Source organism: Choloepus didactylus, chromosome 2, assembly GCF_015220235.1.
Source record: "Choloepus didactylus isolate mChoDid1 chromosome 2, mChoDid1.pri, whole genome shotgun sequence".
NCBI classification, from domain to species: Eukaryota; Metazoa; Chordata; class Mammalia; order Pilosa; family Megalonychidae; genus Choloepus; species Choloepus didactylus.
Genome location: NC_051308.1, coordinates 29,273,018 through 29,298,992, shown reverse-complemented (window position 1 = coordinate 29,298,992; position 25,975 = coordinate 29,273,018). Strand labels below are relative to the sequence as shown.

Sequence of the window (25,975 nt, the reverse complement as noted above, 5' to 3'; positions counted from 1 at the left end):
GCCTTTAGGATCTTCTCATCTTTGGTGTTCAGAAATTTCACAATGATGATTCTATCTTTGTGTTTTCCTGCTAGGCAATAGCATGGGCCCTTTTAGTTGGGATATTTCTGACTTCACCTCTTTGAAAATATCTTTCCTTGGTAATTTCCTCTACTCTATATTTCTCTATTCTTTCTCTCTAGAATTCTTATTAGCCAGACATTGAGCTTTCTGATTTATTACCCTGTGTATCTTTTTTTAAAAATTCATATTTTTAATTTATTTGCCTTTTTATTATGTGTGTGTGTATTTCAAATTTTCCTTCTAGTACTTCAAATTTTTTAATTCCAATCGTACCTTTAACTTTTAAGAACTTTGAAAGATTGCTATTTCTTTTTTTGGGGGGTAAAATTATTTTGTCAAATCCCTCTGTAAATGATAAAGTTGTTTTATTTGTTAGCTTGTTTTAAATTCTCTTGTGTTCCCTGAATTATGTTTCCCCTGGGTTCACTTCTATTTTGGTCTTTGTTTTTTATTTTTTATCTTTCCAAACAAAGACTCCCTTTTTCCCCCTCCCCTCATCCCCCAGTTGTCTCTAATATCCTTTCTGTCTCTGCAAATTAGCTCTTTCTAGTTATCTCTTTTAAGTGATATGTCATACAATAATTGTCCTTATTTGTCTTGCTTATTTCACTGAGCATAATATTTTCAAGTTTCTTTCCTGTTGCAGCATGGCTCATACATCACTTCATTCTTACTTACGGACAAATAATATTCCATTGTGTGTATTTCTTTTTTTAATCCATTCACTTGTTGATGGACACTTGGGTTGTTTCTACCTTTTGGCTATTGTGAATAATGCTGCTGTGAACACTGGTTGGTATACAAGTTGGTCTCTGTTTTTCACATCATATTATTTTTTTTCAAATATCTGGTGATCCTTGATTGGCTCTTCTTATCTAAGACTAAGGCAATGGAAAGCTACATGAAGCCCTGTATTCTTGGGGGGAGTTTATACACTGCTTGATTTTACTTTGGGGAGAGTGAGTAGGGGGCCAACTAGTATTCCAGGGGACTCCTGAAGGTCAGAAGGTGGGATTCTGTTCTTTGGGATTATTTCATTTCTTTAGAACAGGTCTTCTAGCTTTTTTTGCCTGGGGAGTTGATGCCTAGCTGTCAGGCATTCTGCTTGCCGAGACAGTAGTATTAACTCTTCTGTACACAGAACTTTCAATAATGCCTTCTGCCAGTCCTACATCTCAGTACAGCCCTACAGGATTCTATGTCCAGAGCCTCTTCAGGATCTGTGATGGTGATAAACTTCCTCCTTGGCTGTGTCCTGAAGTTCTTTTTTTCTAAGAGGGATGATAGTTTGAACAGATGCAACTATATTCTTACCTGGTCCCATGTATAACCATTGAACTAATTGTAAGATGGTTTGCCAGCACCAGGAAGTAGAGCCAATAAAGATAACAAGTCCTCTTAAGGCTGGATCTTAATTCCTTGCCTTAGGTGGACCAACTTAATCTGAAAAGAATTTGCAACATGTAAATATTCTAGGATTGTAATCATCTGGATACACACTTAAAGTAGTCCCTCTACCATTATCTTAAGAGTCACCTAAGAATGCTAAGTGTTATTTTGTTTGAATGCCATGGTTATTTTAGTTTAAAAGCATGTCTTTCGAAAGCCGCCTTTCTCTTCTCAACAGTAGAGCTCTGGCAGTGAATTCAGAGGTCTGGGATTTGATGATACCGTGCCTAATTTCTGGTCATAATCTGGAATTTAAAACAAATTATGTATTTTAAGAATACTTGCTCCTAAATTTTAATACACTGTCCTTTTAATAGCAATCATGTACACTAACAACATAGCTTATGGGATTTAAGACAAAGGACTGTATTTACATGATGTGAGAAAAGGACTTAGTCAAAAAGTTATTTCTTTGGTTCAGTGTCTGATTAAGACACATATTATCAAATTATACCAAAATGTAAATAGAAGGAAATAAATAACATAAAATTGCATTTTGATATCTTATGTCTAGATTCCCAAACGCTTTAAGTCCTACATTATCAAAGGGCCACTTTGAATCATCTTTGTATCAAATTGCAGTTCCTACCATCCCTAAATCCATGCCCACTGGAATTCCTTTTTATTTTATATACCTCTTGGCCACAGTCACTATCAGTTCTGTTTATCTAAATATAAGGGTTCAAGGAGGGTTTATGGTGAATTCAGCAACATTTGCATGCATGCTCAGTGAACCAGAGGTCAGAGTTTTACAATGATAGCACTGTAACAAAAGCTTTATTGTGTACAGGGCTGTGCCCTGTATTAGGTGTTTTACTTACAGACATTAACGTTCACAATAACCCTTAGAGGTACACTGATATTATCACCACCTGGAAGAGATTAAGTAGCTTGCCCAAGTTCACATAGTTTGTAAGAGGTGGAGACCACATTTGAGCCAAGATTATCACCCTCCAAAGACCCTAATCTTTTCACTGTTCTATTCTACCTTCCACAGCACTTCAAACTCATTTCACAAAGTAAGTATTTTTTCATATCAAGAATAGATCACATTTCACTAACCCAGGAGTATGACTAGAAATGCTGTCTCTGGAGGATCTTTAAAAGAGGTTAGTTTATTGTAGGATAGTTAAGTGTGATCCTGACTATAGTCAGTAGCCAGGTGACTTCTCAAGGCTTATTATGGAACCAAACAACAACTAGCTTTCTAGAGACTTAAATTGTATTCTAAGAAAATACATTAAGTTTGCTTCAAAGTGTGAGGAATCCTGTTCAACTGAACTTAGTGATACTTGGAGTTGCAGTGGAGTTGAATTATACTCATATTTAATTAGGTCAATTCAAAAGTAAATGTTTTGAGAACAAACAACAAATTTGGGTGTGAGTGGGATCTGCCAGTGGAATTCTGCTGTATAAAGCCTGAAATATCTTGTACACATTGGGGATACTATGGAAAGAATGTGTAAAATGATTATTTGGGTTTCCTTGCATTTGGCAAAATGAAATTATTGTTTTTGTGGACAGGTAGCAGTGACATCTTTAAAAGTCATCATTGCAAATGAAGAATAATCTGAGAACCAGAGAGACTTTAACCAACTTAATGAAATATTCTAAGCAGTGAAATAATTTAATGGTTTAGAATCACTTAATATCATCAATCTTTTGAATAATTTAAGAAATTTTTGAGGATAACTTTGATTATACATGGTTTTTACCTTATACACTGATTTTAGAACTTAATCCCAGTATAAGATGCAATTCCATTGTATTGGTTATTTACAAATATGTAGTACAGCTAATGTTGTTTGAAGGCTTATTACTGTTAAGACACAATGCTAAATTCTTCCCATGATATCTCAATTCTATTAGAAAGGTACTATTTTTATGCTCCTTTTACAGATGAGAAAAGTGAGGGCCAGGGAATCTAAGGGTCACAGTGCTACTAAAAGCATATTTTATTCAGAAGAATTAATTCTCTGGGTTCTTTGGCATCAGAATGAGTATAATAGGGGCACATTTCCTCTGAGGGACCATCTTATCCTCCAGGCTATAAATTTTTTGAAGACTGAGTTTTCTCCATATCTCCCACTATGCCTTGCATATGGTTCTTGTTTATTAAATAAATGCTAAATAAATAAATGAACTGATATGTGCTGAGAAAGAATTTGAACTGAAGGAGAATTTCATAAGCAAGAACCACAGTCTATTATACTCTGTATTTAATGTGTTCTTTAACAATTCCTAAATAAGAAACCTCAGCGAACTGGGTGTAAAATGCAAATAATTGCTAATCTAGACATAAGCTATGTCCTTAAATTCTGATCATAAAGGTCACAAATACAAGTTAAGATCAACAGTCCTACACTTTGATAAACAATTTAGGATTATCTTATCCTGCTTAAAAACCTTCCCCAAAGATTCCTCCATAAGTTAGTTTCTTGATTTGAGCAAGTGTTTGCAAGGTTTTCTCTATCAGTGCTCTGGTTTGCAACCTTTCTCTTTTGGGCCATTTAGGGACCAGCCTTTTCCTTACCTGATCGTTGTTTATGAAATCATTGCCACCTAAGTATGTCTCATCCATCTAACTCTCTCTCTTGCTACCACCCATCATCGGTTGCCTAGACCACTGGTTCTCAAATTTTGCTACACAGTGGAATTATCTGGGGCATTTTAAAAATTACTGATGCCTGGGTCCCGCCCTCCAGGAGGCTCTGATTTAATTGCTGTGGTGTGTAGCCACTCAGCAGGAACATTTTAATGAACTCCTGGATTCTTCTAATCCAGGTTCCTTTTGATAGGATTAATGACTCCTATCCTGGGGTGAAGCATCCAGACTTTAAAAGTTCGAGTGATTATAGCGTGCAGCCAAGGTTAAGAACCTTTCGTTTAGATCACTGCAGTTACTTCCTAACTCTCCACATTCAATCTTTGCCCCACACTACTCCTTAACCTACCCACCTTTTCTTCTCCATAGTTATCAGCGTCATCTTTTCAAAATGCAGTTTTAATCATGCCACCTTTAATCTCAGGCTAGAGGCCAAAAATTTGAAAATGGCCTGTAAAGCCTTCCTTGTTCTGTCCATGACCATCTGTCTGACCACATCCTGTTGCATGATCCCTCTCAATCTCTGTGCTTCAACATATTTTTTTTTTTTTTTTTTTTTTTTTTTAGTTTCTCAAACATACCATGTTCCTTCCTACCGCGGGAGCTTTGCACAGGCTATACCCTTTGTGAAACTCCTTCCCTACCCCTTGCCTAGTTAACTCATCCTTCTGCTCTTAGCCCATCATCTCCTCAAGGAAACCTCTGTCCTACTATTATAGGCTCCTAGAACACCACATAAAATGCCTCAAAGCGTTTATGGCAACAAAATTTTATGGTTATTTCTATGCTGATCCAACAATGTCTCTTATTGCCTAAATGCAGCTTTCCAAACTCCTTTAGCTCCCTCAGTGCCAAGCATTCTGTCCTTTTTGCTTGCCAACCCACATTTTATCTTTTATTTCCATTCTCTTCTTCCCTCTTCTACTTTGTCCTTGCACCGTCGTTGCTGGAGGCCTCTCCACCACTGCTCCTCCAAATGCCAGCTATCCTTATTCCCATTCTTTGTCCCTAGTTGGAGTGCTCCATCTCTGGTGTCCTCTTGTTTCTTTGCCACTGTCCAAATCTTATGGGTCAAAGCCCAGCTCAGTTCCCCACTCATGTGTGAGGCTTTCCTGACTATTCTAGGCCCCAGCGATGCCATCTTTCAACTCTGTGTGCTTGACTTGGTGTTTAATCTTTCTCAAATAGGTCTACAAGTTATGCTTCATCTCCTCAACTAAACTGTGAGCTCCCTGTGGGTAAGATCATAGCCTAGACTCCCTTCTCCCTCCTCCCACAGCACCTAGCACAATGCTAGGTACATAGTAGATGGTAAATATTTCACTGCTTTGCTAACCATTCACTTGGTACCATAGGTGTGGAAACAATTAGGAACCTTCTAAAATGAGCAAGGGAGAAAATCTTTTGTGACGGCCTATCAAACTTTCCTCATAGCAAGATTGTAAAGAAGGTCCTTATTCACTGTCACTTTGTAAGCTAAAGGCCCACATAAATTCCCTCATTCCAAGGAAATAGCTTCACACTCACAGTACGGTCTTGAAAGGACAAATTGCTCCATCAGTTTTGGGGGTACAGGAGCCCCACTGACACTTCCTGACCACCTCTTCTTTCCAGTTCCTCCTCAGCCTCCAGCAGCTTCTACTCCCCGGGCCCCACATATCATTCAGCCCTGACCCGTTCCCTCTCTCCACGCTCCCCAGGTGTCCTTCATCACAACCCTCCAAAGACCCCTCTAGAACCCCAACTTCTACACCCTGCGCTTCTCCCCTCCCTGCACCCCCTTTATTAAATGACCTTCATCTTAGCCCCCAGCCTCCTCCCCACTCCCTCACACACACCTTTCTCAGGTCCAACCTTTCTCAGCTCCCAGAACCCAGCTTTGCCCTGCTTGTAACCTCTTTTCCAAGACCCCTCCTGTAAATCTCTTCCCCCTCCATCCCCAGCTTCATTTCTTGCCACCACTAGCCCTGGCTCAACACTTCCCAGATCTGCTAGTCTCTGCCAAGTTCCCATTCTTCCCAATAACTGTTGTTTTCTGTTCCCTTGGGACCTGGGTCCCAGCCAAGCCTCTCTTTGCCCTGCCTTGCTCTGGCATTTCATCTGGACAGCAGCTCTCTTCCCTGGGGCTGTGATCCTTCCTGCTTTCCATCACCATCTTTATCTATTAGTTTCCCCAATTAAAAAAAAAAAAGTGACTCACTTTAAAGAAAGTAAATAAATTGTAGTACAGGTGACACTCAGCTCTGACAGAGGCAGTATGGCTTAATAGAGTCAAGCTCTGGAGTCAAATGGCTTCTCCCACCTGCAAACTGTGTGATTTAGAGCCAGCTGTATTAGTGACTTGGTATCCCTGGGCGTAAAATGGGGAAAGTAATTAGCACTTACCTCACAGAGCTGTTCTGGTGTCTAAATATGTGCCTGCCACATTGCAAGTGCCCAAAAATGTTGGGTCTACTGACTTAGAAAGTCTGTCAATGAAGTAATTCATTGAACTAGCTAAAATTCAAAGTTATCAAGGATGACAGGAACACGGCTAATGTTTAAATTGGTGTCTGTGTGTATACCCCCAGGTCTGATCTGTCAGGGGAGCTGTGTCCCCTTCAGTACTGTCCACACAGGCTGCAGCATGGAGGAGTATCACAAAGGAGTTCAGAATTTTTTAAACATGCCTCCAATGTCAAGTGATTGCCATAAAGTAATTTAAAATAGGGGATTGTGGGGAAAATTTTTCCTCAACAGTACATTTAGGCACAATCGTGATTCTGTTGTATGACAAGGGGTACAATGGGGAGCAGTCAGACTCGAGCTTACTTTCTAACAAGGACCTTTATGCATTTTCATCATTGATGTCCTGAACACAGGGAGGTGGGAGAGGTGGAAGGAAGGAAGCTGGGGGCAGCCCTCTGAATTCTTCTGTTGCACTCAGGTACACACACATGCCCCTTGCTAGGGCCTGAATCATGTCCGCACAGACATGGGTAAAGTCGTAATCTCGTGTCCTGTGAGTGTGAACTCATCTGTAAATAGGTTCTTCAAAGCTGTTCAGGCCAGACTGAATCGGGGTGGGCCTTCATCAGTATGACTGGAGTCCTGTACGGCGAGGAAATTGGAACCAGTAGGAGAAGGAGATGGAAGGAGTCAGGGGACCATGTGATGGAGACAGAGATTGCTTGTGGGTTGCTAGCAACCCGCCACCAGAACGCTACAGACTTCAGAGGAAGCGTGGCCTGTGGACACCTTAATTTTGGACTTCTAACTTCCAAAACTGTGTGACAATAAATTCCTGTTGTTTAAGCCAACCAGTCATGGTATTTGTATAGCAAACAAATACACCCCTCCCTCCTACCCTGTCCCCGTCATGCTTCCTGCCATGGCCAGCAGGCAGGAGATGCTGGTCTATGATCCAGACATGGTTCATTTCAGAGAATAATGAGCAGCTGACTTGACTTACCTATCTTGTAAAATGGCAGAGAATAGTCTCTTTGGTAAGTGGTTTCTTTATACCATGGTTCAGGAGGCTTTGAATGTCTTCGAAAACACATGTATCGAATGAGAGTTTGTTGGTCTAATGGAGGTTGGTAGTGACTTTTTCCCTTGGGTGGAATTGCCAAGTCTATGAGAGGTCTAAATGGAAGTAGAAATAGTTTACTGAACACCCAGTAGAAGACAAACGTCCCGTTTTCTCATCAGCCAAAATTGAGGCCCTGAGGCTAAAAAGATAGTATTGCCAAGACTCCATAGCTCAAAAGCCACCCCTAGAAAAGTCGTCAAGTAGATAGCTCCGGGCATTCAGTGTCCTTTCCCCTTTAGCATCTCTCCTCCTCCCCAGTGTACAGATCACAAATGATTACCTGTCTCAAAACTTCCACTGCGTCTGCCTATGGCAGGCTGTTCCAGATCTTCCTGCTTCCCTTTCCCATTGTGATTTTTCTATTTATGTCTGTTTCCCTCATGGGAGTAATGCTTCCTTTTAGCCAGACTAACCATTACCATGTGTCTCAGAGTTTGATGAAACTGAAGTCCATTTTAACCTTCCTGTACCCCGACCCAGACGAATACTCTCTGAAGGCCAAAGGAAAGAAGAATCAAAATGTAGTGATGAGCTAGAAGGAAATGCCTGAAACGCTGAACTGCAGCCTAGTAGCCTTGATTCTTGAAGACAATCATATAACTATAACTTACACTGTGTGACCGTGTGATTGTGAAAACCTTGTGGCTCATACTCCCTTTATCCAGTGTATGGACAGATGAGTAGAAAAAAGGGGGACAAAAAGTAAAGGAATAATAGGGAGGGATGGGGGTATAAGATGTTTTGGGTGTTCTTTTTTACTCTAATTTTTATTCTTATTCTTTTTTTATGGTAATGAAAGTGTTCAAAATTGATTGTGGTATTGAATGCACAGCTATATAATGGTACTGTGAAAAGTTGATTGTACACTCTGGATGATTGTATGGTTTAAATATATCTAAATAAAATTGAATTAAAAAACGTAATGAAGAAATATTTTCATCACTGTTGAGAGCAATTTGGTGATATGGATTAAGACCTTTAAAATGTACATATCTTTTGTCCCAGAAATTCCAGCAGTTAGGGATGTCAACAAAGATTCAGCTATAAAAATGCTCATCAAAGTGTTTTTTTTTGTTTTTTTTTTTTTGTTTGTTTGTTTGTTTTTTTTTTTTTTCAAGAATCACAAGAACTTTATTATGGATAAAGAGGGTCACTGCCTAACTATTAGGAGAGATCACTGGGAAAATGAAATGATTCTGAACTGGCGCATATCTAAGAACAAAGCCTCAATATACAACACAAAAACTGACAGAATTATATAGCAGGAGATTTTAACATAACTTGATCAGTAATTGATAGATCAAAAGATACAAAATTAGGAAAGAGATTTTTTCCATGTTTTTAAAATGGTTTTTAAAATTTAATGTATACACAAATTTTATGTATACAAAATTTTTATGTATACAAAAGTCAATAAAAAATTTTATGTATAGAAAAAATTTTATCTTCACTCCACTTGATTCTTCTAATGAATCATTCATATAATTGTATTTTGCTGTTTGCAACTACATGTTCCTGTAAATGTATCGTAGTTAGGTCTTCATCAGAGTATGTAAAATTACATATGCTACTGCATAAATACAAATGAATTTTACGTCATGGTTGAACTCTCTTCTCAGAAACTGTCAGAATGTTTCTCACTTTAAAAAAAAATGCTTTTGTATATATATTTCATAAAAAGGAAATGACTGAAACTGTGGAATTGTGACCTATGATATTCTTTCAGGTTTTCTCTCTACTTGTTAAACTGCACTTGAAAAGTTATTAGTTTTATGTATATATGTTATATTCTACAATAAAAAATATTTAAAAATGCAACTAGTATCAGTTCTTTGAGAGCACAGCAGTAATTACTTATGTGCATGTCTTAACTTATAACATTCAACATTCGTATAGCTACTCATACAGCTCTTCCAGCAAGTTATATACATCTGTACCCATCTGCCAGCCCTACTGAATTACCACAGACCTTTACATTTGCTGGGGACATACTGAGAGACTTTGGCAAATTCCACAATTTTCAAATGCCACTGTAAAATAAAATTGCCTCAGTTTTAATGTCTGTAAAATGGGACAAATAATACATAACTTCCCAGGGTTCTATGTATTAAGTGAGACACTAAATTATCTCCTGGGCAGTGGGCTAGGCTTCTGTATTCATGGACTGACTTGATCCTGCTGGCCGCAACACTAAGACCTTGATGTAAGAAGCACAGCATCTAATACACCACAGGCTGTTGATAAATGTGGGCTGCAGGAGTGCCGTGACCTGGCCAAGCTCAGTCAGAAGCACAGGCGGGCCTGGAAGCTGGGGCTCCTTTCTGTGCATCCAGGTGTCTACTCATTGCATCCTGCTGGCTTCCCATTCTTTTTCCAAAGTTTGTTTCCACAAGGTTGAAACTTTGCCAAGTAACATCCCTCTTCGTTGCCAAATCTCAGTGCATGGCCCCTCCTTCTAACTGACAATAGATACCGTAGCTTGATAGTAGATACAATACTATCATCCCTACTGTCTCTATATATATCGAATACAAAGTCTTCATCTAGGAATTTATACTGTATGTGTTTCTTGAAAAAGTCTTGTATGCATCTGCAAATTTCCTCTTTTTGTTTAGAAATATGGTCATAGTATTGTGTGTAGTCTCTTTGAGAAATACCAATAAGCTTGTTTTCCTTGACAAAACATCGGAACTCAGCCCCAGGAATTAATTCACACCATTTTCGAAGAACAAGCTCATATTCCATACAAGGATCTGGGGAATCATCAGTACAATGAATAAATGGTTGGGTGAAATCACGAGTGATGAAATCAGAACTTTTGAAAAGCAGAAAAATGTCACTGAGGGTTTTACACTTCAGAGAACTATTCATTGCTATCCAGTATGCATCCCTTGGGGCACTCCAGTTAAGTTTAGGAAATACACTCCCCCCCGGGGAATTGATAGCTTCTTGGACTTTAGTGGTGAACTCCGGAAACTCTGGCGCCTGTATTTCTTCTGTATCATCATCACTGTCTGGCTGAGAGCGTGCTGGTGGATCTTCCCTTCCTGAAACCACCAGAGTTCCGTCATCAAGTAAATAATCCTTCACATTCTCAGGAAGCGGAAGAATAACACTCTTGATGGTGAGGCTTCGGAAGTCATCAAAGTGTTTTTATGATGAATGAAAGCAACTTTACTATTAAAAAAAAGGGCATTATTTAGATGATATATAAAATATAGGAATACCATGCACTGTTCACAATATCTTAAGCTTAGAAAAGGGTTCAGTTGAACTGTATACCTTAATGGATGAATTATAGGGTATGTGAATTATCTTAATAAAGCTTGGTGTAAATCTGGAAGGCTCTGCGTACTTATCTCCGGGTGATGAGATTATGGTTGACTTTCAGTTTTTTCTTTTGATTATCAATGCTCTCTAAATTTTCTAATAAATATTTTATTTTTGTAATAAGAAAAACGTAATGAAAGTTTTTTAAGTAATCTGTAAAAAAGATGAGATCAGCTGCTTTAGATATGAAAAATAGTAAATGTTGGCTGAGATTAAGAAACACATAAATTTAATCAAGGTGACAGGGATATAGGCTTAGGAAAGCAGGATTGTATCACTGTGACCTAATCACACAAGTGAGGTGACTGAAACTGCTTAATCAGAATCCATTACATTTAACCTATGGTGTAAAAAATTGATGGTAATGTAATTGCTTTCTATGAAGAAAGAGTGTGTTAGCAGAAATGGGGTGACTCTGCAAGAATCTGATCATGCCTGTGCAGGACAGAGAGCTGCACCATTGTGGCCAGGTGTGGAGAAGCATCAAGAACACACACCTACCTCTGCTTGTGCTTATTCATGCTCAACAGGTGCTTGATCCTGTAAGGTGGGTGTCTTAAACTGTGGGTAGGAGCACTCCTTTCACCACAAAAGAATGTCTTCCAGTGTCAATCAACACTAGCTGCCTGATGAATGTGTCTTGGGTGTCTTGGGGGTGTGGGATCTGTGTGACCATCACTGGATGTCCAGTCGCTTCTGTGCCACTGACAGCTCTGGCTTCTGAACCAGATGCTGGTGACCAATCCCAGATACACCCTCTGCCCTTGTCCTGGGTATTCTATGGATCCAGAATATTCTCCCTTTTCAAACAATACACCAGTGTCCTTTTGAGGACTTACACTCAAAGAGGGACTCTAATCCTGAAAACACCAAGTTGGGTGAGGAATACATCTGGAGAAAGTAAGCCATTAGATACCTATCAAATTACAAAATGACTACAATGGCTAAACTTAGAACTGGTCCCAATAACTGCATTATTTCCTGGGGTTTTTGCTTGTCTGTTTTTGCTTTTCTTTTCCTTTTTTTTTTTAAAAAAAAAACTAGGTGTTTAATAAACTCATAGATTGGCATATGCATTTAGTTTTCCTCTTAAGGCTAATCTTGGGAAGGCACAAGTCTTGTCAGAGTCAAGTAGCATCCAGGTACCCTTTAATTCAGCCATCTTTTGGTAGGAGGACTGATATTTGGGTGCAGGGAAGGGGTGGGAGGGTGGAGGGCTGAGGATTGCCAGAGTTCATGTAGAATAAATGTAGAGGGTACCCCTGAGTTGCTGGGCCATGGGCAGCTGTGGCAATGGGCTTCTGTCATTTCCTTTTTGCCCGTCCTCTGGCAGAGTGCAGAGCCCTAATAAGAGTTTAATATAAGTCTTTATTTGAGTTAGAACAAAGAGTCTTGCACTGAGAATCAGAAAACGTGGATAGTTTCAAGCCCCAGCTTTTACACCAACTGTGTGACCTCAGGCAAGACATTTCCCGTCTCTGGACTACAATTTAATCACCTGATTGAATCATAATGACCTCTAAAGCTACTTCCAGTTAGATTATCTATTAAGCTTAGACTATATGCTGCTTTTAACCACAGATGACATGACTCCCTTGACTTCACATGCAGGATAATCAAGAATTAACTATATCAAAGGCAAATGAGAGAAGAAGAGAAATTAGTAAATATACTAGACAATGCACTAAAACTAATGGCAATCATATGTTGAGTGCTTACTGTGTTCTGGAATTTTACATCAATTATTTTTTTAATAGATAAGGCAACTGATACTCAGAGAAGGAACTAGAATTGTCCAAAAACAGATATTTCAAACATTACTCAAATTGCTGCTTTTAACTATGGTTGTTTCTAGACTCCCCAAATGAGAAAATAACATGAGTGCCTATAGCTTTTTTTCTTCTTCTTCTCATCTTTTTGTTAAAACTACACCTAGAAGGTCAGAAATCATTTAGTCCAAATTCATAATTTTACTGAGAAAGAAGCTCGGTATTAGGAAAGTGAAGTTATTTCACCAGGTTGAAACTCATAGTGCTTCTTAAATTTCTTTGATGATTAAATAAAATCTTATATATTTATTGCTGGTTATGAAATTAATCTATACTCACTAGAGAAAATCTGGAAAATAGGTATAAAGATTAAAAAAATAAAATACAAAATACCCGTCACCACTGATAAAACAAGTCATTGTTAACAGTTCAGTGTATTTCCTTCCAAACTTTTTTCTAATCATCAGATAATAATTATGATTATTGTTATTATCATTACAAATTTTGTATCCCTTTTTTATCATGCATCATTCCAACTTTGGTGAAATTCTTGGAAGTTAAGATTTAGGAATGTATCTCACCTGGAAGACCTCTTTGCACTGTTATCAAAATGTAATCTTGCCATTTGTCCGGGATAATAGCCTTGGAGGTCCTTTCCTTGATGAGCAATGAATATGCTAGTGGAGAAAGGAGGTGAGAAAGAAGCAACTATTACAATTAGTTCTTTACAGAAGAATACCAGCTAATAAACGTAGATGGAATAATGAATTAGAAATTAGTATTTCACAACCCTTAACAAAATAATTGATTCAGGGACTGATCATCAATGCCTGTTAAAACCATTAGGGTATTTGATGAGGGGGTTTACAATGGCAAGATTAATCTGCAAATACCTGAAGCAACCAATTCATCTCAGGATAAAAAGTGAGAACAGATGTTATGTGCCTGCTGATATGATCAAATACGAAATGCACCTATGAAACAGCACCTATGAAACTTTTTTGCCAAGAATCTGAACCTGAAACTAATAAAGGTTTTATTTTAGATCTAACTTCCAAATTACCAGGGGATAGAGGAACAACTTAAATGATACCACAAGGAAACACCAGTCATCTGGAATGTGACAGTTCTGTAAAATGATAATTCTGAGAATTGGGGAAATTTTAATGTAAATCAGATGGTAGTTACTATTAAGAAACTATTGTTGTATGACTGTGTGGTATGTGAATATATCTCAATAAAATGAAGATTAAAAAAAAAAAAGAAACTATTGTTTACTTTGTTAGGTGTGTTAGTATCATGATCATGTAAGAAAACATTGTTTTCAGGATCTATAAGGAAATATTTTTTGGGGAAATATTAGTTTTAAAATATTACAAAAAAAACACCAAATACAGATATATAAAACCAGTGGGTAAATGTTGTTAGTTGTTAAAATGTGGTAATGGGTAAATGGGGGTTCATTATACTATATTTTCTGCTTTTGAGATGTTAAAAAACTTTCATAATAAAAGTTTTTAAAAAACTGTAGTGATTTATATAGGCGCTAAAATTGAAGAAACATTATGGTGGACAAAAACACAAGGCACTTGTAAGCCTGCAGGAGGGACTCTATTTCCACCTGAGGGGTGGGAGTTGTGAAGCATAAATATGACAAGGTGGAGAATGGGAGGAAGTGCTTCTGGGGCATGGGCATGAGATGGGTTTGTACAGCTGGAATACGAAAATGTGGGGGTAGTTGAGGCTAGAGAGTAGTAGTGCCCAGAACTGACATTTTGAAATATATCTTATTTTATAATAAATTACTTTTCTTAATTCTCCTATATTTATAGCTGCAGCACTATTTTAATATTTTAGAATTATGTATGTGGCTGGATTGTATTGTTTATAAATTTTACTTCAGGAGAGTAGCAGGAGCATTACAAAATATTTGCTATAAAGGGAGGGCATTTTGTCTGAAAGGTTGCAATAAATCTTTGTAGAGTTTTAAGATTAATGACATGCAATTTTTATTTTAGAAAGATTTTCGCTGGTGGCCATGTGGAAAATGAATTTGAGGACAAGCTGACTGGAAGTAGAAAGACTGGTTAGGAAGTGATGGTAGTAATTTACATGGGAAATGATGAAGCCCTGAAACATGCCGTGGAAATGTGGATGGAGAGAAGGGGACTGGTTGAGGATATTTTAGGAGATAGGATTGAGGGTGAAAGAGAGGGAGGTCTCCAAGACAAGGCCTGGACTTCAAGCTTTGGGAAGAAGGCTGTCATTCCCCAGAGGAGGGAACACGGGAAAGTGATCATTGCTGGGAAGATGTCTGTAAAGTATGTGATGCCTGGATACATGGGGTATTTTTAGATCTTCCACAGCCATTGCAGACTCTGAGCACTCAGTTGCTACCATTAAGAATTCATGAAAAAGGGGATAGAGTCCACAAAAAATAGCACAAAGCTCTGCATGAAGTAGCTCATTAAATATGTGTTGGATGGTGAATGGAAACTTGAACTATGTCTTCACCTCAACCAACATTTATGGAGTGCACATAATGCACCCTGCACTCTGCTATGTTCTGCAGATACAAAGCTGAATGAGAAGCAGTCCTTGTCCTCAGAAAGCTCTTACGTGCCAAAACAGAGATCTGAATAAAGGGTCTGCAGGCACAGAAGAGGGAGAGGTGTCTAGGATTTGGGCAGGCAAAGAGGATGGGGAAGAGATTCCAGATGAGGAGAATTGTAGAAGTGAAGACTGGGATGAAGTTGAGATCCAAGTGGAGGGTTTGGGAGCCAGCATGGATCTGGCTGCCTTAGTATGAAAGGTGGGTGCTGAATAGGGCAAGGGCCTGTCTCTGTCTTGGAGCTCTGGTTTCCAGAAAAACCACAGGCTGTCTGGGCCTGCCCAGTGGCTGGAATAATATGACTGAGCCCTGAATAGTAAATAACAGTTGGAGGTTGTCATAAGAAGGGAAGGAAATTGGCAGAATAATGGGAACAAATGACATTTCTGAATGCATGGGAGTGGGAGACATAGCTTTCTCAGGCACCCATCCAGTTTCTGAAGCACTACCATGGAAAGATTACCCTAGGGCCATGATACAGTTTGTTAAAAATCCAACTGAAGTTTCACAGTGACACTCTGGTTCCTCACGGTTACTATGTTGTTTTCAGTAGGCTGTGTTTCATTGGCACGCATACAACAAACACCTGCTGACAACAGAGGAATAAAATAAGTGTCTTTCCTTAGATGCAGTCTGCAAAAGCTGTTTTTGCGAATGGAGAAGCTCTTCACCAGCTTTCCGAGCCCCCTCCTCTGGGAGTGTCTCTTGGCAGATTTTGGCCCAGGAGTGGCGAGAGAGCAGGAGAGGGTGTGAAAGGTGGTGGGTGTTAGAGGGAGGGCAGAGTAGAAAAGTGGAGAGGTTTGGGGAATAAAAGAATGGCAAATTTTCCTCCAACTCTTTGGGTAGGTTTCCCTCGCACACTGTACTATATGGCCTTCACCTCAAACATTAGAAAACTCTCAATTTAAGAGGATAAAACAGAAATTTTTTAGAAAAGAACTTTTACCTCATATAGGAAAATGTCTAGTCTGGCAAGTCAGTCTGTCAGTATTCCCAGAGGCTGCCCAGTACCCTGCCTCTGCTGCGGGAGGTTGGGTTTGAGGCATAACCAATTAAGGACTATGAAACACCTGCCAATTCTGCAGATTCAGCTAAGGAGGCTGCCCAAGGACTCTGCACAGACACATTCTATTGACTTGGCTGTCAAGATTTTTGAATAAGCTATAGCAAAATCTTTCCTTCTTGGGTGGGAGCAGGCAGTCCAGTTATGTCTGACTCCAGCATACATTATTTACCAGCTCCTGACAGCCTGGCTCTTTGAGGTGATATATTCAGTCCACACAAGAGGAAACCTGGGAGGGTGGATGTAACTGGAGCAGGAGCTGGGCTTAACCTCAGGCAAAATGCAACATGTGCAGGTGAGGTCAGGAGCCCAGACCCACACTGGTGTGAGTTGTCACGTTACTGTTTCTACGCTCAGATCTGTTATATTTGTTTTGTGCCTGGTGCTTTACAAAGCATTCTTAACAGAGATGATCTCACTTAATTCTCACAGTCACCTTGCAAGGTGAATGTGACTGAGGCTCAGAGAGGCTAAGTGGACTTTCTAAATGTCACCCTTCTAGTAAATACGAGAGTCATGAATCAAACCCAGTTCTCTAAACTCCACGTCTCATCCAGAGTCATCTATGTGTATGTAGGATGATTATTTTTCTCAGCACTGTTTTTGTAGAACTCTATGATTCTCTCACTCAGGGCAGACAAATAGACACCGTGTACCAAGAGTACAGGAAAAGAAGGACACTGAAAATGTTAGCTGGAAGCCGTTTTCAGTTCAATAAAACGAATATTTATTGCAACCTCTGATATGTCTGTGGTGTGTGGGGTACTAGGAAGACAGTGATGGAAAATACTGTCTTTCCACCCAAGGGTTCATAATTTAATAAGCAAAACTATATTCAGGCAGCTAATAATCATATACAATGTGGTGAGTGCTATGTCAGTCAGGAAACTGAGGCCTGGGGAAATAAGTAATTTAGCTAAGGCCAGAAACTAACACATGCATAAGACAGGAGTCAAAAGGGGCTGGGAGAGGACCTGGCTATTTTGGCTCCATGATATGACCTCCATGGCTGCCTCTTGATCTTTCAGTGGAAGTTTTTAAAATTCTTCAAGTCTAACACAAATTCTGTATATCTTGTCTTTCATACCAGTTGAAGTGTTCTTTTTAAGAGCATCCTGGAATCCACAAAACGATGCAAGTCTCAGCTCTGCCCCTGAGTGACAGGTCTTCAGTCTACAGCTTGAAGATGGCACCAGTTAACATTGTATCTAATATAATTCTTGTTATGAGAATTTTATGTAGTCCCTGTTTGTGAACCACTTCACATTTAATTTCATTAGGTGTCCCTACTGGTTTGTAAATCAGCTTTCCCTAGCATAGCCCCAAGGTTAAGCCTCTAAGGATTAATTGGTTCAATGCTTGTTCAGAACAGTAAAAGTACAGGCCCAGGTACCGTCAGTCTATAGGAGGCCAAATTGCAAATAAATGACAGAATAATTTTCTCGTCTCTCATCCATTCCGTTTCATGCATTCAAGAAATACGTAGAAAGGGCCTGCCCTGAGTGGAAATCGCTAGACAGAGATTATGGTGGTGAGTTGCAGAAAAACGTAAGCAGGCCCAACCCTGGTGGAGCTCAGAGTCTTAACCTGGATGTAGTAATGTGTAGTGATTAAGGGCAGAGATGTTGGAGCCAGGCCAGTGGATTCAAATCCCACCTTTGCCAGTTACTAGCTGTGGGTTCTTAGGGCAATCTCTTAATCTGTCAGTGCCTTGTGGTTGTTGTGCAGATCAAATTAATTAATGGGCACTTAGAACAGTTCATGGCACACAGGAAGAGCTGTATTAGTATTAACAAATTATCATTCCAGTGGATGAGACAGACAGGAAATGAAGAAACAAATAAAATATTTGGAAGTTGTGATAAGTGCCATTAAGGAAACCAAAAAGGGACTGAAATAGGGAATAACAGAAGTGGAGAGGCAGGCAGAAGGCAAAGACCTTCTCTAGCCAGAGTGGTCAAGGAATAGCTCTCTGAGCAGTTGATGGAGCTAAGAGACAATGGGCTAGTTAAGCAAAGTCCAGAGGGAGGGAGGGGAGGGGCTTGGAGAATGATACAAGTAGAAGGAACAGCATGTGCAAGATCCCTGAGGTATGAAAAAGCATGACCTGTTGAAGGAACTGAAGAAAATGTGGCTGAAGCTAAGAGAAGGATGGAGGGTCAGGCAGGGACCAGCTCACATAGGACCTTATAGGCTTGGCTTTTATGCTAAATACAGTGGGTTGGTGAGTTTTATTCAATGGAGGCCAATGATCCAGTTTAAATTTGATGAAGCTCACTCTGGAGAATGGGTTGTAGGGGACAAGCATGGAGGATGTTGTAGATGAGCAGGAGAGAGACAATGGTAACCTGGGCCAAGGAGAGGCAGCGGAGATGGAGAACAGTATTCAAATTTTGAGATATGGCATGGGGGTAGTATAGACAGAACTTCCTGATGGATTGAACCCACTGTTTGTGGCAAGGTCGGGGAAAGGCTCAAGGGAGGCAAAAACCTGCTCCCTAGTGAGGACAGTGGGTGGAGGGTGAGGGCACTAAGTCTAGTTCAAGTATGGGGGAGAAGCTGGAGCTATTGCAATGTGCCCGCCCTCATGGGGTGCTGATTGTAAGTGCCAGAGAGCCAAATACAGCCCAGCTTTAGAACTTCAGTGAACCCCAGTGCCTGCTGCCACTCTGTTCCACCCAAACCCTCAGGCTCACCTCTGGACTGCGTCAGGCCAGGCCCCAGTTGTTCTGACTTGACTTGACTGAGCTGCAGGCATCAGCAACCAACAGAGGTTTGTTCCCATTTTCCCCAGGATGTCAGAGCATAGTTGAATAGACCAGACAATGGACAAGGCAGATCTCACACACACACAGCAAGACCAAAGACTTGTAGAGAGGGAGATATCAGGGAATATTGGAACCAGTCCCTTATCCTCTACACCCTACTTCCTCTTACATGAGTTTCAGGAATGGAAGGGTAAGCTCTATTTTTTTCTGAAAAGATAGCTCTTAAAGGTATCCAGGAATGAATATATCCTTCTGCTTAGTGCCCTCTTAAGTAATTTCTGGGAACAAAAGGATTTACCCTTGCTCACCAAATGTTGCTAAAATAATGAAATACTAAAATAAACATGAGGCTTGCTCCTAACTCCCTAGTAGCATCTGGTAGAGTCCAATCCACAAAGCCAATGGGGCTGCAATAGGCTGACCCTGGAGTCGCAGTGTGAGGGTTGTTGTCCCAGATTCACAGCTTCTAAATGTCAGCACACCCTGGAGTGCGTGGTGAAAGGAGGGTGGAGTCAGGGTTTATAGATTGCTATCCTGTATTTCTCGGAGAGAGAAACTGAGCGCATAAAACATGTCTAGGGTTTCTCTTTCTTGTCCCATAGACAAAGGTGGAGAAAGAGTGAAATCCGCATTAGTTTCTGCCTGTGTGATCTTCCCCCATAGTGCAGAAGCATGGGAGTGGTTTGTTTTACCCAAACAGAGCAAAGAGGTTGTACTAAACTTGGATGAGTTAGAGTTTTATTAATGGTAGCCACTTAGGTATTTAATGATCACAAAGCCCATCTAATATTTGGGCTTGGTCCTTCACAATTCTTGCTAAACCCCTTCCCAAGCAAAATCCAATATCCTACCAATCTTTTGAGAGTTTGAAGGTGACTGTTTGTTTGGATTCTGCCATGTGTGTGGGATTTATATTTTCAACTTTGCCTAAAGACAAAGATGCCTCACTAGTCCTCTGGTAGCAATTGTGTCTCAATCGCGGAGCTGCAGGGTGAACAATTCTAACTCTCCAGGTGCCTTGCTGCCTGCTGGGACACATCTGCCTCTGGAAGAACATTACCTGGGTGGAATAACCCGGCGATGCTCAGTAAATTCTCGCAGCCGGATGGCAGTCATGATGGATAGGAATCTAAAAGAAAATTATAGAGTGAGTATACATTTTGCAGGTTTTTATACATTTCCATGTATGTGCCATCTAGTACTACAAAACCCTTCTTGAAATAAAATGCAGTAAGAAAATTGACATTGTAAAAGGACTGTCCATTGTTACTGCCAGAAATATTCAGGGAAGGAAATAAACAACTAGTAAAGGAACAAAAAAGGAATGGAAACACCTAATAGGATGGCTTTAAAACAACAGAAAATAAATGTTGTCAGGGATGTGGAGAAATTGGCACTATCGTACATTGCTGGTGGGAATTAAAATGTGCTAGCTGCTGTGGAAAACAGTTTTGCAAATTCCTCAAAAAGTTAAACATAGAATTTCCACATGACTGGGCAATCTCACTTTCAATACCCCAAAGAATTGAAAGCAGGGACTCAAACAGATATTTGCACACCAATGTTCATAGCAGCATTATTTTACAATGGCTAAAATATAGAAACAACTCAGGTATCCATCAACAGATCAATGAATGGATAAGCAAAATGTAGTACATCCATACAATGGAGTATTATTCAGCCATAAAAAAGAATGAAGTTCTGATACATGCTATAACATGGATAAACCTTGAACATCTTATGCTAAGTGAAATAAGCCACACTCAAGGACAATCATTGTATGATTCCACTTATATGAGAAATTTAGAATAGGCAAATTCATAGAGGCAGAAAGATTAGACATTACCAGAGACTGGGTGAGGGAGAAATGGGGAGTTATTGCTTAATGGGTACAGAGTTTCTCATTGGGGTGGTGAAAATTTTTGGAAATATACCACTATACAACTATGGTTGTACAACATTGTGATTATAATTAATGCCACTGAATTATATACTTAAAAGTGGTTAAAATGGCAAATTTTATGCTATATATATTTTACCACAATTTTAAAAAAAAAGAAGTGGAAAGCATAAACCAATACATACAGATAAGCTTTTTAAAAAGATACTATGTTCAAACACAGATTCTCTGCTTGATGCGCCTAACAGCCAATCTATGATACCAGGGAGAGTTTATTGCTACATGAAGCAAGGAAAACAGGTGGCTTTTTGGCCTAAAGTCTGTATCCCCAAATTGCAGTAACTCTAATAGTTTTATGGTATCAAAAGATGGGCAGGCTCGAACCGTCTATCATGGGACTTGCCCTAGGGAAGCCTGTTACTGCAAAGGAGAGACTAGGCCTGCTTATAATAGTACCTAAAAGTCTCCCCCTGAATGCCTCTTTGTTGCTTAGATGTGGCCCTCTCTCTCTAGCTAAGCCACTTTGGCAGGTGATATCACTGCCCTCCCTGCTACGTGGGATCTGACACCCAGGGGTGTAAATCCCCCTGGAAACACAGGATATGACTCCCGGGGAAGAATGTAGACCTGGCATCACGGGATGGAGAACATCTTCTTGACCAAAAAGGGGATGCAAAATGAAATGAAATAAAGTTTCAGTGGCTGAGAGATTCCAAAAAGAGCTCAGAGGCACTCAGAGAGGCAATCTTATGCACAATACAGACAACTCTTTTTAGGTTTTAATGAATTGGAATAGCTAGTAGTAAATACCTGAAACTATCAAACTACAACCCAGTAGCCTTTAATCTTGAAGATGAGTGTATAACAATGCAGCTTACAAGGGGTGACAATGTGATTGTGAAAGCCTTGTGGATCACACTCCCCTTTACCCAGTGTATGGATAGATGAGTAGAAAAACGGGGGCAAAAAAACTGAAGGATATGATTTGGGTGTTCTTTTTTTACTCCTATTTTTTAAATCTTACTTTCACTTTTTATGGTACAAGGAAAATGTTAAAAAAAAATAGATTAGGGTGATGAATGAACAACTATATGATGGTAATGTGATCAACTGATTATATACTTTGGATGATTATATGGTATGTGAATAAATCTTAATAAAAAAAAGATGGGCAGGCTTTAACATAATGAGCATAATGGCTTGAGATGACGTTAAAGATGATCTAATTATTGAGCTTGCACAGATTGATTACATGCTTAGTTACAGAATGTATGTAAGAAAATGGTGGCCTTAATATGATGATGGGCATAATTTGTAGTATTATAATAAGGTATAGGTCTCTTATAGGTTAAGTTTTAAGCTACTGTGCATGTCAGGTAGACCAATTTTGGTTAGATCTAGCTTCCTCTAGTAAGATAGTTTAGGAATAGGGTGGGTTAGTTCTGGGCTGACTCAAGTTCCTTCATTTAATAAACTTTAGGGGTTGTCATTGTGATCATAAAACTCTAAAGTTGTAAAACAGGATAAGGGAATACAAGTGGGACCAGTCATGAGGTTTTTACAATCATAAGCTAAGGGTTATATAATTGTACAATCATTATCAAACATCAAAGTATCTGGGTTACAGTTAGGTGGGTATTTCCTTTTGGCTATTCTACAATATACTAGAAATTAAGGAAAAGGCATCTATATCATGATTCAGTTGTCCTAATTACTTGTTAATTCTTAATTTCTTGGTTACAGTAATGCTAGATTACCATTTTGCCTCCATTCTTGCTGCTTCTTGCTATGTCTTCTGACTGCAGGACCTTGCAAGCCAAGCTCTACATTTCCCAAGCTCCTTTACAAACAGAGTTCTGGATAGCAATAAGTGTCCTCTAATCAAATGTCCTTGTGTGAGATGTGGAAGTTGGAAATGAGGCAGAATCCATTTCCTTCTTTGACTTTTTTTCTACCAGCAAGCAAGGTTGTGAAGATGAGGTGTGTTTTTTTTTTTTTTGCAATAGCACTCCAGTGTCCAGTGTCCAGCTTTGGGAGTGTCCAGAAGCCAACACAGTGAAGGCAGTGGCTGAAATCTGTGTTCCAGCATTCAAACACTAGCTTTGTGGTGTCAAGAGGGAGATGCAGCAGCAGCTGGCAGTGTGTGCTAGAACTTAGTCGTTCCAGAAGCAGCTTCCTGAGTAGGACCCAGGATGGGTCAGTTTTGTGGAGGGGTTACAGGAGAGCTTCCTGAAGTACCCCCTCTTCCCCAGCCCATTCTTCCAGCCCTTCCAATGACTTTGTTAATGCCTCATTTCCTGTATTAAATCCCTTTGTTTCTATATCCCATACTGACCCCTGACGGAAACATATAATGTATATTGTGATTTAAAATTTCATATAACCCCTAGTTATCTACTGGAGAGGAAGAGTCCCCACAAGCAAACTACTAAATTTAAATATCCACATGGGAAAGCATCAACATTGGGTGTGGCTGGGTGAGAGGGGTGGGAGAAAACCTTACTTTTTACAAAATATCTTTTGTGCACCTTAAGAATTTTTTACCATGTGTAAATACTGCATGTACATAAAGACGGCTGGGCCTCTGGTTTGCAATTGTGTGTTGAATGGTATAGCAGGAGAACACTGGACTGAGGCTCATGAGGCAAGTCATTTCCCCAGTCTCTTTGGTGATGATTGCCACACCTCCTTGGAGGAGTAAATGGGGTAAGGAAGTATGTGAGAGTATCTGTAACCTAAAAAGCACTCTTGATCCCTTATTTGTAAGAGAAAGAAGAAATGATGCGTCTGTATTTATGAGCCTGTATTATGTGCAAGATATATATTAACTCGCTTAAGCTTCTCAGCAACCCTATGAAGTATTAGCACTGTCTGGTTAACAAGAAAACTAAGGCCCAGAGAAGTAAAGTAACTTGTTCAGGGTCACTAAGGAACCAGGGTTGGAAACCTCTGGTTCCAAAGACTTCTTAACTACTATGTTATACAGAAAAACAACAGATCACCCAAACCACCAGCCAAAACAATACTCAGACACCCCGAAGAAGCAGGAAGAAAGGTTGGGAAAGCGCGATGCCTTCGTCTCTTCCCTTTTATGGTCAAAACCCCACTGACTTTTTTTTTTGAACTCATGGCCCAGGCTGGTCAGCTGCTTTATTTCACCACTGGGTGTGGTTTTCAAGCAACTTAAAATTTCAAAAACATTACATTATGGCAAAATGGTTTGGTTATCCCACAAACCCATTCACTTCATAATGTGTTTTACTTTTAGCACTAATATGATTGCTTACAAAAAAAGAAAAGGAGAGGAAGGAGGGAAAGGAGGAGGAGGAAGGGGGGAAGGAGGGAGGGAGGGAGAAAAAGAGAAAGGACAAAAGAAAGAAAATTTGAGTAAAATCAATTGAGTTCTTGCTTAACTTATTAACCCAAACTCAGAAAGCCCTGTGACTGCTGAGATTTCACTGCACTAGAAGTGGCACGCTGTTGGGAAGAAACAAGATATTCAGGAAATTTGAAACTTGTATTCCTAACAAAGGGAACCAAAAGTGCCTCTGATGATGGGGTGAGTGCTCAGTGCCCAGAAATTCTGAATCAGCACTGTGGGGAGTAAACCAGTCATGGGTTGCCATGCTTTGGGCCACATCACACAAACATTTTCAGAGGAATATGTTAACAGGAGGCTTTAAGTCTGAAGCCTAAACTCAAGAATAATCAGAGGACCTTGTCTGGGAGTGCTTAACACACCTGCCATCCTGCATCTTTAGGGAATTTCCTCCTCCTATATATAAGGGATACTAAATCACATTTTGTGTAGTTATCTCTTGAACACACAAGAAAATGTCATTGGCAATAAGATACATCTTAATATATTTTATTTCAGTCAACCTTGCAAAATGTAGCCACATACCAAATCTGAATGTGATAACTGAAGTTATGAACACATGATAAATTTACCATCATTTCCATATTCACAGCTAATGCTGCAGAACTATTATTTCAGCACCATGAACAGCATAATTTTCATCTCCCTTAAAATATATATAACTTTCAAATAGTTGCTGTTCTAGTTTGCTAATGCTGCTGGAATGCAAAACACCATAAATGGATTGGCTTTTATAAAAGGGGGTTTATTTGGTTACACAATTACAGTCTTAAGGCCATAAAGTGTCCAAGGTAACACATCAGCAATTGGGTACCTTCACTGGAGGATGGCCAATGGTGTCCGGAAAACCTCTGTTAGCTGGGAAGGCATGTGGCTGGCATCTGCTCCAAGTTCTGGTTTCAAAATGGCTTTCTCCCAGGATGTTCCTCTCTAGGCTTCAGCTCCTCAAAAATGTCACTCTTAGTTGCTCTTGGGGCTTTTGTCCTCTCTTAGCTTCTCCGGAGCAAGAGTCTGCTTCCAATGGCCATCTCCAAAGTGTCTCCGTAAGCTGAAGTTCCTCTCTCAGTTCCAGAGCGTTCTTCCAAGTGTACCTTTTGGCTGTAGCTTCTCTTCAAAATGTCAGTCTCAGCTGCACTGAGTTCCTTCTGTTTGCCAGCTCATTTATATGGCTCCAGTGACTTAATTTAGACCCATCCTGAATGGATGGGGCAACACCCCCATGGAAATTATCCAATCAGAGTCATCACCCACAGTTGGGTGGGGCGCATCTCCATGGAAACACTCAAAGAATTATAATCTAATCAACACTGACACATCTGTCCAAGCATGTTTACATCAAAGATAATGGTGTTTTGGGGACGTAATACATTCAAACTGGCACAGTAGCTTTAATTGAAGATTCTCTCTCATGTGTGATCCATCTAAAATTCTTCCAGTGCAAACATGAGTACTGTCTACACCCTTGCC

At 39.8% G+C, this 25,975-nt stretch overlaps 2 protein-coding genes across 3 annotated transcripts; both read right to left on the bottom strand.

Annotated features, from left to right (window-relative positions):
- Nucleotides 1-1,683: 1,683 nt before the first annotated feature.
- Nucleotides 1,684-20,345, bottom strand: C2H1orf100 (chromosome 2 C1orf100 homolog). 2 transcript variants are annotated; one of them, XM_037811173.1, is made up of 4 exons: nt 20,290-20,345; nt 13,369-13,464; nt 7,569-7,741; nt 1,684-1,757 (listed from the first exon to the last, which is right to left on the bottom strand). In XM_037811173.1, the coding sequence occupies exons 1-4, from the start codon at nt 20,343-20,345 to the stop codon at nt 1,684-1,686; spliced, it is 399 nt and encodes a 132-aa protein (XP_037667101.1). The 2 variants fall into 2 exon arrangements, with proteins under 2 accessions (XP_037667101.1, XP_037667108.1); XM_037811180.1 differs by having other exon boundaries at nt 7,569-7,645.
- LOC119526952 (cell division cycle protein 123 homolog) lies at nt 10,026-10,835 on the bottom strand (the record flags this gene model as incomplete). The annotated part of the gene is made up of 1 exon (XM_037826517.1): nt 10,026-10,835. A coding segment is annotated over one exon (810 nt), but the record flags the coding sequence as incomplete, so codon positions are not given.
- Nucleotides 20,346-25,975: the final 5,630 nt, after the last annotated feature.

Coding starts and splice junctions, on each gene's coding strand:
- C2H1orf100 (XM_037811173.1), bottom strand. CDS start 20,345: ATGACTGCCATCCGGCTGCGAGAATTTACTGAGCATCGCCGGGTTATT. Junction 13,465..20,289: donor CGCCGGGTTATTCCACCCAG/GTAATGTTCTTC, acceptor TTTCTCCACTAG/CATATTCATTGCTCATCAAG. Junction 1,758..7,568: donor TCTGCCATTTTACAAGATAG/GTAAGTCAAGTC, acceptor TTTAAATTCCAG/ATTATGACCAGAAATTAGGC.